General features: G+C 40.0%; 1 protein-coding gene across 5 annotated transcripts in view; it reads left to right on the top strand.

Annotated features, from left to right (window-relative positions):
- The first annotated feature begins 2637 nt into the window (after window positions 1-2637).
- Window positions 2638-13956, top strand: part of LOC142349829 (uncharacterized) — a 46852-nt gene continuing 35533 nt past the window's right edge. Inside the window, exons 1-5 of one of the 5 annotated variants that reach the window (XM_075401627.1) lie at window positions 2638-2724; window positions 3055-3140; window positions 3823-3974; window positions 12323-12435; window positions 12731-12893. In XM_075401627.1, coding sequence (XP_075257742.1) covers window positions 3073-3140; window positions 3823-3974; window positions 12323-12435; window positions 12731-12893 — 496 coding nt within the window. In that variant the 5' untranslated portion in view covers window positions 2638-2724; window positions 3055-3072. Of the gene's footprint in view, window positions 2725-3054; window positions 3141-3822; window positions 3975-12322; window positions 12436-12730; window positions 12894-13956 lie in introns of those variants that run through there. The other 4 variants (XM_075401628.1, XM_075401630.1, XM_075401629.1 and 1 more) reach the window with 4 other exon arrangements.

Here is a 13956-nt window from a genome sequence, read left to right as displayed (position 1 = left end):
AATATCTTATGGTCGCAAGACAGTTAAGTCCACCTTAAATGCACATTCACGTTTGCACTAAAGCATCATTAACTTTTTTCCAAAAATTCACCAAATTCACTCGCACCAGAAAGTACACTCACTGGAATCTCAATTGTTGATTGACACGATAAGAATGCAAGCTCACTTGCACCGCAAGTACCTCCCCGTACCTAACTCTAAGTCGAATTCAGAACTGATTCAGAGTCTATTTCAGGTCACGTTTTACACTGAAGTTGTCTGATTCAGAGCTAATTCAGTGATTTATTCTGAATTATCTTCTGATTCAGAAGAATACAGGATATTTTCTCTGAATTTTGCACTGATTCAGAGAAATTCAGAAATCACTTCAAAGTTGGTTCTGAAATCGTTCTGAATCAGCACTAAATCATAAAACTTATCTGAAATTCTTCTGAATCAGTCCACTAAATTTAATAGGAACGTTCCTAACGTTCTTACAAATTTCAAATTACGTCAAGTCAACTAAATACAATACGCATCAGTCTTTCGCACTTCAAAATAATGTGCTCAGTAATTATTTGCCAATCACTGACATAAGTCTGAACATAGTAAAAAAAACTCTAATTCTATTTTCTTAAATAAACAATAGATTCAAGTACCAGACAAAAACACGCCAACAAGCACAAATAACTCAACCTATCAACTGCCACTCAGGAAAGTCCATTCGGACTAATACAGCCATCAATCAACACTTTAACTAAGTTGCGGTTACATGAACAACCCGAAACTACCAGTTTCCCACGATCAATATTTGACAACCAACACACCTCTAACGCCATTGACCCTCGATGATGCGTGCATCCACAACTACGGGCCCCGATGACTCCCATGACAAAAGTGCAGGTGATGTCTCAATTGATAAAATAGTCAGCAATGTATTAAATTAAACTTTCCTCTCGTCCGTGACAGGGAAGAGTTGCAGTCGCCAAAGGAGCGCGTGGATGCATCCTCATAAATAATGGGAGCCAAATCAATTATTTAATCCGTACATTGATTTATTTTATACGCCATTGAGTTTGAATTAAGGGAACATCTGCATTGACGAACGAACCGCCCTTTCAAACTTGTTCAGAAAAGACTTTCTTCAGGAAATCCTCGGAGGTCAGCCTTGTATCTGAGGAAAGGTTTTTCTCTTACAATACGCGTGGTGACCGTACACCCACCGCAATATTCTTGTACGATCCCTAGAATGTCCCCACCCATGTAAAGCGCTTCGTTGGAACATTACATCAGTAGCATCTGCGTTGCAATTCAAGCCGTCAAATGATGGATAGATCCAACTCAGGGAGTTTAGTTTGAATTTGGTGTACCAAAATTATTTGTAAAAATGAAGAAATGTGTTTTCTCGCATAGGTAGACATATATTTTAGGACTATACGGTTGAAAATTTTGTGAAAGCTTGGATCTTTTCCTTTTGTGCCCCCCCCCCCCCCCAGTAGGTTATGCGCCCCTCAGTAACAGAGCACGTGTCATTACACAGTAAATCATTATGTAAAAATATGGCACGTGCGTCTGTGGGGCGCAAATAATATGCGCCCACTAAGCTGGGGGACACAAACGGAAAAGATGCGAAAGCTTATAGTTCAAACCCTCAAAACTTCTTGAAAAATTGGATCTGTTCTGTTTCTCCCCACCAGCGTTTTTTACGTCCCCCGCTTACAAATTGATGTTGTTATATAGCACGTTACTATGTAAAAAATAGCAAGTTCGCCTGTTGGGGGATATGAGCTAGGGTGGGGGGGGGGCAGAGTAGATTCGAAAAATCTAATAGAATCCATGGGGTAAATGGAACCATTGGATTATACCAAGTTCTTGGTCTCAGTGGTCGTATAGTTAAAACTTTTTTACATAATAGTGATAATAGAGATGTTGACATAATAGACACAATAGAGATATAACATGATATAATTAATGTATTTGAAGCTGCTGGTAATGACCACCAACCATTGCATGTACTAAGGATTAAAAGAAAACGCTTTTACTCAAAACAGAGCCCATCTGTCAATTTAGATCTTTTTTCGTTTGTGCCCCCCGCGGCTTAGTGGATGCATATTATTTGCATCCCCCAGACGCACGTGCATTTTTTTAAATAATGGTTTGCTATGTAATGGCAAGTGCTCTGTAACGGGGGGCGCATAAAATACAGGGGGGGGCACAAACGGAAAAGATCCGCCATTTTATACCATCTCTGAATTTGTAAACAAAGAACGATTAAGATTTCACCTTTTTATCCACGCCTTAACCGAAAACCAAATACTTCGCTCAGCAATATCACTACTACTCCTAATCACATGCCAATGTTTTGTCAGAATTTTGCTTTTTTGGATATTTTCGTTTGTGCCCGCCAGTACGTTATGCACCACCTCCCCCCCCCCCCCCCCCCCCCCCCCAGTTACAGAGCACGTGTCATTACAAAGTAAATCATTATGTAAAAAATATGGCACGTGCGTCGGGGGTTGCAAATAATATGTGCCCACTAAGCGGGGGGGGGGGGCAAACGGAAAAGATCCTTCTTTTAGATGAACACTGTTTGTGGACAGTTTTCTCAATGACGTGTACTGGATAAACAAGCACGTGAGTATTTTGGACCAAATTTGGACAAAAATTGTTAAGTTGGAATTACATCAGCTGAATATGGAAAATATTTGAGATGAGAAGAAGTAAGTAGGTGCGCTAGTTTATAAGGTGTGTGATCTATTCTGTTTCGCCCCCCCCCCCCCCCCCAGCTTAGTGAGCATGAATCTTTAATGACCCCCAGGCGCACGTGCTATTTTCCTACATAGTAACGTGCTATATAACAACATATAATTTGGGGTCTTTCCCATTATAGCCCCCCATGAAATTATAGCCCCCCTTATGGTATATTTACCATGATTGGGGGGGGGGGTGCTATAGGTTATCTGACCACTAAGCGGGGGGGGGGGCTATAATGGGAAGGACCCATAAATTGTAACTGGGTGTCATAAAAAACACTGGGGGGGGGGGGCGAAAAAGAATAGATCCAAGGTGTGATAGTAGGAGGAATTCGCTGAGATGTCACAAGACTATCTTAAGAAGGAGCTCAAAACACTGGACACTCCACTGTCAGAAAAAACCCTCAAGTAAGAGTCTCAACCTGTTATTCTCCTCCAGCAAAATTGAAGTCTCGGATCTATTCTGTTTCGCCCCCCCCCCCCCCCCGGTTAGTGAGCATCAATCTTTTATGACCCCCAGACGCACGTGCTATTTTCTTAGTAACGTGTTATATAACAACATATAATTTGTAACTTGGGGTCATAAAAAACACTGGGGGGGGGGGGGGCATAATAGATCCCCTCAACCTGTTATACTCGTCCAGCAAAACTGAAGTCTCTTTGCATTATTTTGGATCTCCTGCAACTGCCTACAACTGGAATATGTATCTGCGTGTGGATATCTGGGTGGGGCCCCGATATTGCATGGCAGCCCCCAATTTGGAGTTTGCAGTAAAGTGGGCCTGTGTGCTCTGAAACCACTAAAGCTAGCACTCACTTCCACTTACAAAATGTGTGATATATTCTGCTTCGCCCCCCCCCCCCCCCCTGTGTGTTTTATGCCCCCAGTTACAAATTATATGTTGTTATGGGGGGGGGGGGGGCACAAACGGAAAAGATCCGAAAATAGCACGTTGTTATGGGGGGGGGGGGGGGGACAGAATAGATCCAAATTGTGCTCTATCCCAATATAATCCCATCTACCAAAATAGCGGCGGTATTCAAAAAATCCTAATTTGCAGTCATTGTATTATTGATGAATGCTGATTAGGTGTCTGTATGGGTTGAAGCCATCAGTGGCGAGGAAGTTGATTAGAAATGGAGCTGCTCTCAATTACGACAAGAAGAAATCAAAAACAGAAACAGGAGCTGACAATCTCAACGCTTTTCTCCCTCCAATCAGCCAATACTCTAACAGTACAAGTAAGGGGGTGTTTCACATTATACCCCCCCCCCCCTCCAATGAAACTATAGCCCCCCATAATGTTTTAAATACAATGATATGGGGCTATTATGGGAAAGATCCCCAGTGAGAACAAACACGCCCCCCCCCCCCCACCCCACACTGAGTAGTACTAGTACACAGGTCAAGGTGTCACAATTGCCTCTGATCAGACCGGGTTTTCCCTCTTTTCAGCCCCCCCCCCCATGAAATTATAGCCCCCATTATGGTCTATTTACCATGATTGGGGGGAGGGGTATAGGTCAAATGACCACCAAATTGGGGGGGGGGGGGTTATAATGGGAAAAACCCATCAGGGCGTTTACATCCAACAGAAATTCTCTTTCAATCTTTGTGTTATTGGGAATTCAATTTTCTTGAAGCGCCAAGTTTTTTTTTCCATTTTTGGCTTTTCCCATTACAGCCCCGCTACGAAAAAAAGCCCCACCATTATAGTATGTTTGTGCTACTTCAAATAGAATATATGTGATGGTTTCAAAGAAACATCAAGAAACTTAGAAGTTTTCTTTATTAAAGTTTCAAAGAACGAAAGAAGAACTTACCTGACGAACTTTATTGCTGTGTCGATAAGTAATGGCCACAAAACTAAATTCAATTCTAATTTTGTTTTGGCGCTATCATTATCTTATTGACCTATCAATCATATGTCAGAAGTAAATTCTCCCACCAACAGAAACCTGATTCTAACATCCACCAACCTCCAACTAATGAACTCGATTGTACCTAGGCCATATATGATTCTCATGAAATGTTGATGAAAATAAAAAATCACATCCGGGTTTCAGAGCTAAGATCTATTCACATGTCGATCATATAAAATATTTTTAGCTAGACTAAACCTACTCTGTATATTTACGCATAGATAAGTACTAAAAATGCGAGCTAATTTTGGTATAATTTCAGTTCCAAATATCTAAAATTCAACTGATTGACTTCTTTTGACCCGTGTCATCGACAAACGACAATGGTGTCCAGACCAGCTACAGAGAGACAAATTTTGGATCTACAGAATGCAGAATCAGCTAATGCGTGGATTATGTCTTTTGTGGCGAAATGTCGCGCAGAGAACAAAGAGGACAAGGTCAACAACGATGGTACTGTACAGGACTTACAGGTAACCAATCTCTTCCTTAGTATGTGCGGGCAAGATGCAATTATTAAACTTAGGAGCCTAATGCGTACTAGGAATTTGATAGACACTCCGTATAAAGACATCAGATTGGCGATTCAAAATTATATTTCTCCTAAAGAGAGAGTAGTAACGGCAGAAAGAGCTAAATTTCTGTCAGTAATACAAGGTGTAGGGGTGTCAGACGACGACTTCCTAGCACGTCTCAGAGAAGAAGCACGCTATTGTGATTTCGATAAACTGAAAACAGCAGCCAACCCCGAAGAAGAGTTGGCAAAAATAAAGTTTATCTCAGGTTTGAGGGACCCTGAAGCAAAACTTAGACTACTAGACGGCATTAAAGCAAAACCAGCAATGTCGGTTACTGAAATTACCGAGAGCTTACAGATCAGAAGTCAAGCAATGGCTTTTGCAAGTTCTTCATCAGGTAATAAGCCCTTTAATGTTCAAAAAGACCTTTCGAAAACCAAATGAAAAAATTACGGCTAATAAAAACAACAACATGTGCACTAGGTGTGGAGGTAAGCCACACTCTAGTAGTTCCTGTCCAGCGCTAAGTAAAAAATGCAACAACTGTGAAAAGGTGGGACACTTCTCGAAACCGTGTAGAAGCAAACCCCCACCAAATTCAGGTAAGTACAATAAACAGAATAACTTTTGCGAAGAAGGAAATGTTTCTTCAGAGCAAGCATCTCCAGCATCGGAGATGGGAATGTTTTTTACTAAAGAACAAATCTTTGGCGTGTCTGTGACACGGGAATATATCTCAATAAATAACTGCAAAGTAAAAATGCAGGTAGACACAGGTGCAGGTAGCACAGTGATATCATCAAAAATATGGACTGAGCTTGGTAAACCTCAGTTGGATGGTAAGATAAGACATCTTGAAGCTTATGATGGTCATCAATTAACGCTTCTGGTATCACTTACTTGTGACGTTGAGTGGAACGGAAGCAGGCTCACGCAAAAACAACTAGAAGTTGTGCAGTCTGATAAAAAATTTGGACTACTTGGTAGAGACCTTCTACCCAAGCACGGTGTGAACAACATCACAGCCGAGCACCTACCTGCTGTGAAGGGTTACAAAGCTCATGTGTCGTAAGGTCACAGAGAAGCTGGAACAAATGGTCAGACAAGGCATCCTTCAACCGGTGCAACCAGGAGGTGTCACTAATGCATCTCCAGTGGTGTGGCAGAGAAAGAAGAGTGGAGAACTGAGACTTTGCGTGGACTTGAAAGTGCACATCAATGGCAAGGTCATGGACGAGGACTACACAATACCAGACATGGAGACAATCTTCCTCAACCTACATGGGGCCTCATACTTTGGCGAAATTGACCTCTCAGATGCCTACTATCAAATTGCAGTTGACAAAGAAGCAAAAGATATATGCACAATCAACACATCTCAGGACCTACAGGTAACCAACTGTACAGGACTTACAGGTAACCAATAACTTCCTTGAAAGTGCACATCAATGGCAAGGTCATGGATGAGGACTACCCAATACCAGACATGGAGACAATCTTCCACAACCTACATGGGGCCTCATACTTTGGCAAAATTGACCTCTCAGATGCCTACTATCAAATTGCACTTGACAAAGAAGCAAAAGACATATGCACAATCAACACATCTCAGGAGCTACATGTAACCAACAGTACAGGACTTACAGGTAACCAATCTCTTCCTTGAAAGTGCTCATCAATGGCAAGGTCATGGATGAGGACTACCCAATACCAGACATGGAGACAATCTTCAACAACCTACATGGGGCCTCATACTTTGGTAAAATTGACCTCTCAGATGCCTACTATCAAATTGCACTTGGCGAAGAAGCAAAAGATATATGCACACTCAACACATCTCAGGGATTGAAAAACTCTTCTTCAATCTTCCAGAATTGCATCGAATCAACACTCAAAGGAATCAAAGGTGTTGTGATCTTTCAAGACGATGTATTGGTGTATGGAACTATCAAGGAGCAGTTCGACAAGAGAATGCTTGCAGTCAAGAGTCGACTACGTGAGAAAAACTTCACTATTAATGAGAGAAAATTTAACTCAAAACCAGTCGATAGCGTTAGCTTTTTAGGATACTCCATTTCAAAGAAGGGAATAGCACCAGATCCCAAACTTGTTGAAAAAACAAAAAAAAAATGCAAAAGCACCAACTAACAATAAACAACTCGAATCGTTTGTTGGGCTAACTAATTTTTACGGAAGAATGATTCCTGATTTTGCAACAAAAATGCTACTGTTAAATAACATGAGAAATAGCGATTTCTCAAAGCGATTTCTCATGCAACAAAAAACCTTTGAAGACATAAAAAATGAATTATGTGCAAACCCACTAGTACAGCTATATAGTCTACAAAAAGAAGCAACAGTTACTACTGACGCCTCTGAAAAAGCCATTGGCGGGGTTCTTTCGCAAGAAGGACATCCAGTCATATATGTATCGAGAAAATTGACTCCAGCGGAGCAAAACTACTCGAACATAGAAAGGAAGCACTGGCAATTGTATTTGTGGTCACAAGACTAAAACAATTCCTTCTTGGAAGACGATTTCCCTTACAGACTGACCACAAACCACTCAAATATCTCTTTGCACCAGACGAGGAGATCCCGAAGACAGCATCAGCCAGAATCACAAGATGGGCAATAGCTCTAATGGGTTTTGACTATGAGTTGAAGTATACGCCAGGAGAGCAGATACCCCATGCAGATGCTTTGAGCAGAATGGATTTTGACGAAGACGAATCGGAAAACGATCGAGTGTGCTTCGCAATCAATAACATCTACTTCGCCCAGAGTGATTTGGTGACCCAAGCAGAAACCAGAACTGAACTTGGAACAAACAGACTCTTCCAGGACATAGTGAAACGAATCAAAAGCGGCAATTGGAAATAATGTTCAGAAGCGGAAAAAGGATTCGAACAACAGAAAAGTGCACTTACTTTACATAATGGAATCATCTTCAGAGGTGTTGTTCCTTTCATTCTACCCAAACTACGACACCTAATTTTGGCCAAAGCGCATGAGACACATCCCGGGAAGAATGCAACTGAGGCATCAGTCAGAATGATAGCATGGTGGCTTGGCATTACCCAAGACGTTCAACACTTTGTTAGTAAATGTAAGAATTGTCAATTGAACAGGCCTAGCCTGAGAAAAACAGTCTCTACGTGACCAGAAGCCGACGTTTGGGAGCGGCTCCACATGAACTGGGGTTATGTTAAGGACCAAGGCAATAATTTTTGACGCAGGTTCTGTTTGGATGGAAGCCGACCCCTGGGAAATAGAACATCAGAAACAGTTAAAATATATCTTAGTCAAATCTTTGCAAGATTCGGAATACCAAAAACTTTGGTTTCTGATAATGGTCCTGAGTTTGTAAGTGGTGACCTTAAACAGTGGTGTGAATCACTGGGAATTAAGAAAATGGAATCAACCGTCTATCATTCAAGAGCTAATGGACTAGCTGAAAGAGCAGTTCAGACAGTGAAGCGGGCACTTCAAGCGTGGAGTCCCAACCTTAATATGTCATTTGGAGCATTCCTGCAAAGGGCACTGATGACACATCGCAACACATCAAAGACGAGGAGCAAAACTCCAGTTGAACTTTTGTTGGGACGCAGAGTAAGACTACCAGCAATAGCAGATTTTGACTTGTGCAAACCCATTCTATTCAAGGCCAACAAAAAGACAAAGACAGTTCCTGCTACCTTCATCATCAGGAAGGGCTTGAACACATCTTTCATACAGCCCAAAAACTCAGCACGGACTATTCTAGTGAGCGACAACCAAATTGCGAGACTAGATGAGGACAATGTGAGAATTGAACCAGCAGTGGAGGAGACCATACCTCAATCAGAACAACAACTTCACAGCACAGATGTGGGACCTTCGCTTCAAGATGAAGCTTCTGCAGCCACATCATCTGCAGAGCACCAACAACCCAAAACCTCTGAGCCTTCACGAACATCAACAAGAAACAGAAAACAACCCGACAGATTTGGAGAACCTATACCCACAAACTTGCTTAAAAAAGGAGGGAAGATGTGATAGTTTCAAAGAAACATAAAGAAACTTAGAAGTTTTCTTTATTAAAATTTTAAAGAACGAAAGAAGAACTTACCTGACGAACTTTATTGCTGTGTCGATAAGTAATGCCCACAAAACTAAACTCAATTCTAATTTTGTTTTGGCGCTATCATTATCTCATTGACCTATCAATCATATGTCAGAAGTAAATTCTCCCACCCACAGAAACCTGATTTCAACATCCACCGACCTCCAACTAATGAACTCGATTGTACACAAGCCATATATGATTCTCATGAAATGTTGATGAAAATAGAAAATCACCTCCGGGATTCGGAGTTAAGATCTATTCACATGCCAATCATGTAAAATATTTTTAGCTAATCTAATTTTTCTCTGTATATTTTCGCATAGATAACTACTATAAATACAAGCTAATTTTTGTATATTTTCAGTTCAAAATTTAATTTAAAATTCAACTTATTGAATTTTTTGACCCGTGTTATCGACCACGACAATATAACCCACCGAGTATTATACCTTACGTTACCAGAGTCGAATGGGCACATTTGAGAGGCCTGTAAGTTTACTCCGATTAATAAGGGTATTAATAAAGGTATTTCCCATTATATCCCCCCACGAAGTTGTTCACCCCATTCTGGTAAGTTTGTCATGATGGGGGTGTACGTTATATGACCCCTAAGCTGGGGGCGGGGGAGGGGTGGCAAAGTTTTCAAATTGGATTTCGCTTCCATCATTAATAATCACATCACCATATAAGGAAAATGAAAAGGCTAAGTTGCTCCTATTTGTTGTGTCAGGGAAATTCCGTTATCCTCAAAAGTGCCATTTCGACCGGAAACGTAATGGAAGTTGGAGTTATCAAAATGTCAGACGAGACTTACGTAGAGCCAAGTAAAATTACTTAAGAAAAGGACTAGAAGATGCAATAAACAAATGCCACAAGTTTGTGGTGATCTAATGGCCAAAATGTCAAAAAGATGGTCATATTTTGAAAATATGATGTGACCTTCTGTGCAAGGGAGTTGTTCACTGCTACTCACACTATTTCGGTAGTATCTCTTATTTATAAGGAACCTATTTTTCGTTTGACCCCCTCGGTTGAATTTTGGGGTCTTTCCCATTATAGCCCCCCCCCCAGCTTAGTGGTCAGATAACCTATATTCCCCCCAATCATGGTAAATATACCATAATGGGGGGGCTATAATTTCATGGGGGGACTATAATGGGAAAGACCCGAATTTTGTTTGAGATAGCTGTATCATGTGTTGGAAAAAAGGGCCTCTGTTTTTTTGCTATTCTGCAAGGATAACATTCAAACTGTTTTCCCTTGAAGTTTATGAAGCTCATGTCTCATGAAATAACTAAGCTTCAAATACCTCTTGCTCGTTGTTATGGACAAGTGCTAACCGTAGAAATTCCATTTGCCATAACGTTATAGTCATAAAACTCCTATTTTTAAGAAAGTTGTAGTCAGAAAACTTCCATTTATGAAAAAGTTTAGACATAGGAATTTTATTTATGACAAAGTTGTAGTTTTATCAAAATTTGAAAAATTTTAATTTATGAAGTCAAAGGGTATGTCCACCCGGGCATTCTGATTTCGTTATGCGTACAAGAAACTCACAAAATTTCGCCACCCGAGATTACCCAATCTTAACTGCCGAAAAAAATGACAATTCAATCCGAACATAAAAGCATCATAATCTATAACTGAGGCGTAACATGCTGTAGACAATACGCAATCGATCCAACCGCACGCTGGGGAATGCGAAATGGCACCTGCATTTGCCAAAAACATATTTCCAAGAAATATGGACCGTGATATTTTTGTCTAATAAATGATTTTTTATCAAACCTCCTCTGGCAAAAAATTGGGGTCTTTCTCATTATAGCCCCCCATGAAATTAAACTCCCCCATTATGGTATAATTACCATGATGGAGGCTATTGTCTATCCTACCACTAAGCCGAGGGTCAATAATGGGAAAAATTTGCTGGCAACACAAGCAAGGAACTGCTTTATGTCACAAAACGGACATTTGTATCCGTTATTATCAATAGGACCGCATTTTGAATACCCAAATTTTGGGTTGTGAGCTCTAGTAGATAACAATTAGATTAAAGAAAACTAATTCAAACGGCCTTTATAACTGGAAATATTTTTTTATCCACTGTTACGTATTTTGGACTATAGTCAAAATTAGTGACAGCGTCTGAAAATATCATGTAAAGTCACCGTCATCGTTTCTCATTACGTAATTTTGACATAGAAAACTCAGTCACAATTCCACGTTTAACGTATCTTTTTACCTTGAGACACGTGATGACCTAGAGCGCGAGATTGTGATGATGTTATTTCTTTTTTTTTTGTCCTCAAGAAACCCCGAAAAATTCCAAATATTTCCATTTCCCTTACATAAAACAATTTCAAAATCGTTAGGTTTGCGCGGCTTAATAAAGTTTGAGATAGTTTTGTTTCCACCTGAAAAGATTTCAAAGATTATCACACCTCAATTGAAAAACACTGGAAACTAAAATTGTCCCAACAAATCGAAAGAAACTATTTCTAATGAGGTTTTCCTGAAATTTTCTACCTCTTCATCGGCGATTCAAATTCTTTTCAAGTGTGTTCCAAGACAGCAAGTCATTCTGAGACCACTTTTTAGGAAACAATAAAACATATTTTAACTATCAAAATTAATCAGGTTGTTATGCTAGGTTGTTATCCAAGCATCGCCACAGCAAATGATTTTTTTTTCGACTGAAAACTTACAAACGATTGCAAACATAACCCAAAGGGCATTCTATCTTTATGACATCAAGCTTAAATCTGCTCAGAGAAACCCAAGAATTGGGTTCTGCTCTGTCCGGAAAAACTCAAGTCTTGTGTCCTCTACGCAAGTCTTGGCATCTCTCTGCTAAGACTGGGCCTCTAGAAAATCTATTAACGAGGTCTGATAGGCTCTGAGATTTCGGTACAGTTATGCAAACATTATCAGAGCAAAAACACGTAATGGTATAGAACACGTATTGTTCACATACTAATGAAAACGTTGCTTTTGCAAATGCAAATAAAAGCAGCAAATTTAATGTTCAGTTTCCTGTTCAGGCAAGTCTGGGAGCACTGCAGAGGGCGGCGATGTTAGAATCGAGCACAGACCAGCTAAGGGGCAAAAGCTGGGTCGCGCATCCGAAATTGACAGGAACTTGTACGCACACAGGGTAGGATAAAATAACCCAAAGGTCTTGAAGTAACTTGCATCTGGATCATTTTTGGTTTCTAATAGCTGTTTAAGACACCCCCCCCCCCACTCAACCGGGGAATAAATCATGTTGTTATGGTCTAGAAAAAATTTAGAGTTTTACTAAAAATTTGTCAAAATTTGCCGTTTCGATATAATTTCTTTGGTGACATTGGTTTTTAATTATTGGCTGATAAACGTTGTATAAATTTTTCAAAAGAACTGGTATTTTGTGCAAGAAAATGATTTAAATTTCCACTAATGCTCTTTTTCAGAAATCGGTGCCTCGATTTGAGAGAGAACAAGCTCGGATAGGAGTGAAAGTGAGCAGACATTACGACAGACATATGGAAGGATTCTACAGAGATCTAGACAATATTGAGGATGTCACGCGAGATATTCAACTTCCACCCTCACAACCCGAATTAATCGATGCAGGTGCAGTTGTTTCTATAATCATCTCTGGTTAGCAGGACCTCCCGGGGTCAATTTGTGGAAATATGAATTGAAAATTAACGCCTGGGGAGGGGGTACGATAATTCCATGGTCTGAACCATACTTTTTGGCGCACTAATTCGAATCATAATCGCTTTAGGTCTAATCATAAGCGCACAATTTGGATAGTAACGCCTTAATTCAATTCTTAGAACCCGCAGTTTTGAATAAAAACGCGCTACTTTGAATCTTGAGACCTCGATTCTATCCATATTCTTAATATATCTGTTAATTTAAAATAGTAAAAAAATCCCTTCATTTTTATTTTTGTCAATTTCATTCTCGGCACAAATAATAAAACACAATTTTTGTTTTCAATGTGGTAAGTTGGCATGATTTCAGAGTTTTTTAGGGAAAAAATTTTTTCATCAATTTCCATGACAATAGTTTATAGAAAATATTTTAAATTTTGGCTATGACTGATGAATTGCATCCTTGAGGACCGCAGACTGTTTTTACTCTAGCAATTTTATAGGAAGCTCATTCTAGGAGTTTCAATTGGGGAGTTTAGTTTCAGATTTGTCCTGCTATAATGTCTCAATTTATACAGAGTTTGAATTGTTGTTGGTATTGTTTTTCTGACCTCTTTATATGTTAATTTTTGGCTGACATAAAAAATTTTATTTGGAGTTTCATTGGGGGTATTTAGGGGCGGATTACGAGTAAAAACTGACCTTACTTTAAGAAAACCTGTCTTCTCCTCTCAATGGTCATTGTTTTCTTCTGATGATAGTCGCACAGTTTCGAATCGCTGCACCTTCGAATTCTAGTCGCGAAATTTTGCGTGTTTCCGCAGAGTTGATGCATGAATCTTTTTTTCCAATTACTTTGCAATAAATAGCACTATTTCGCATAAATTTTGAATCATGGACAGTTTGTGTCTGGATTGTCTGATCACGACACGACCACCATTGGTCCTGATGAACTGGTTCATATTTCCATCAACTCACATCGGGCTGGTACAAATTCTTACGTAAACGTTAGCCATTGCTCACGCAATAAAACC

Source organism: Convolutriloba macropyga, chromosome 11 (assembly GCF_964194025.1).
Source record: "Convolutriloba macropyga chromosome 11, txConMacr16.3, whole genome shotgun sequence".
Classification (NCBI taxonomy): domain Eukaryota; kingdom Metazoa; phylum Xenacoelomorpha; order Acoela; family Convolutidae; genus Convolutriloba; species Convolutriloba macropyga.
This window is presented reverse-complemented; position numbering and strand designations above follow the sequence as displayed.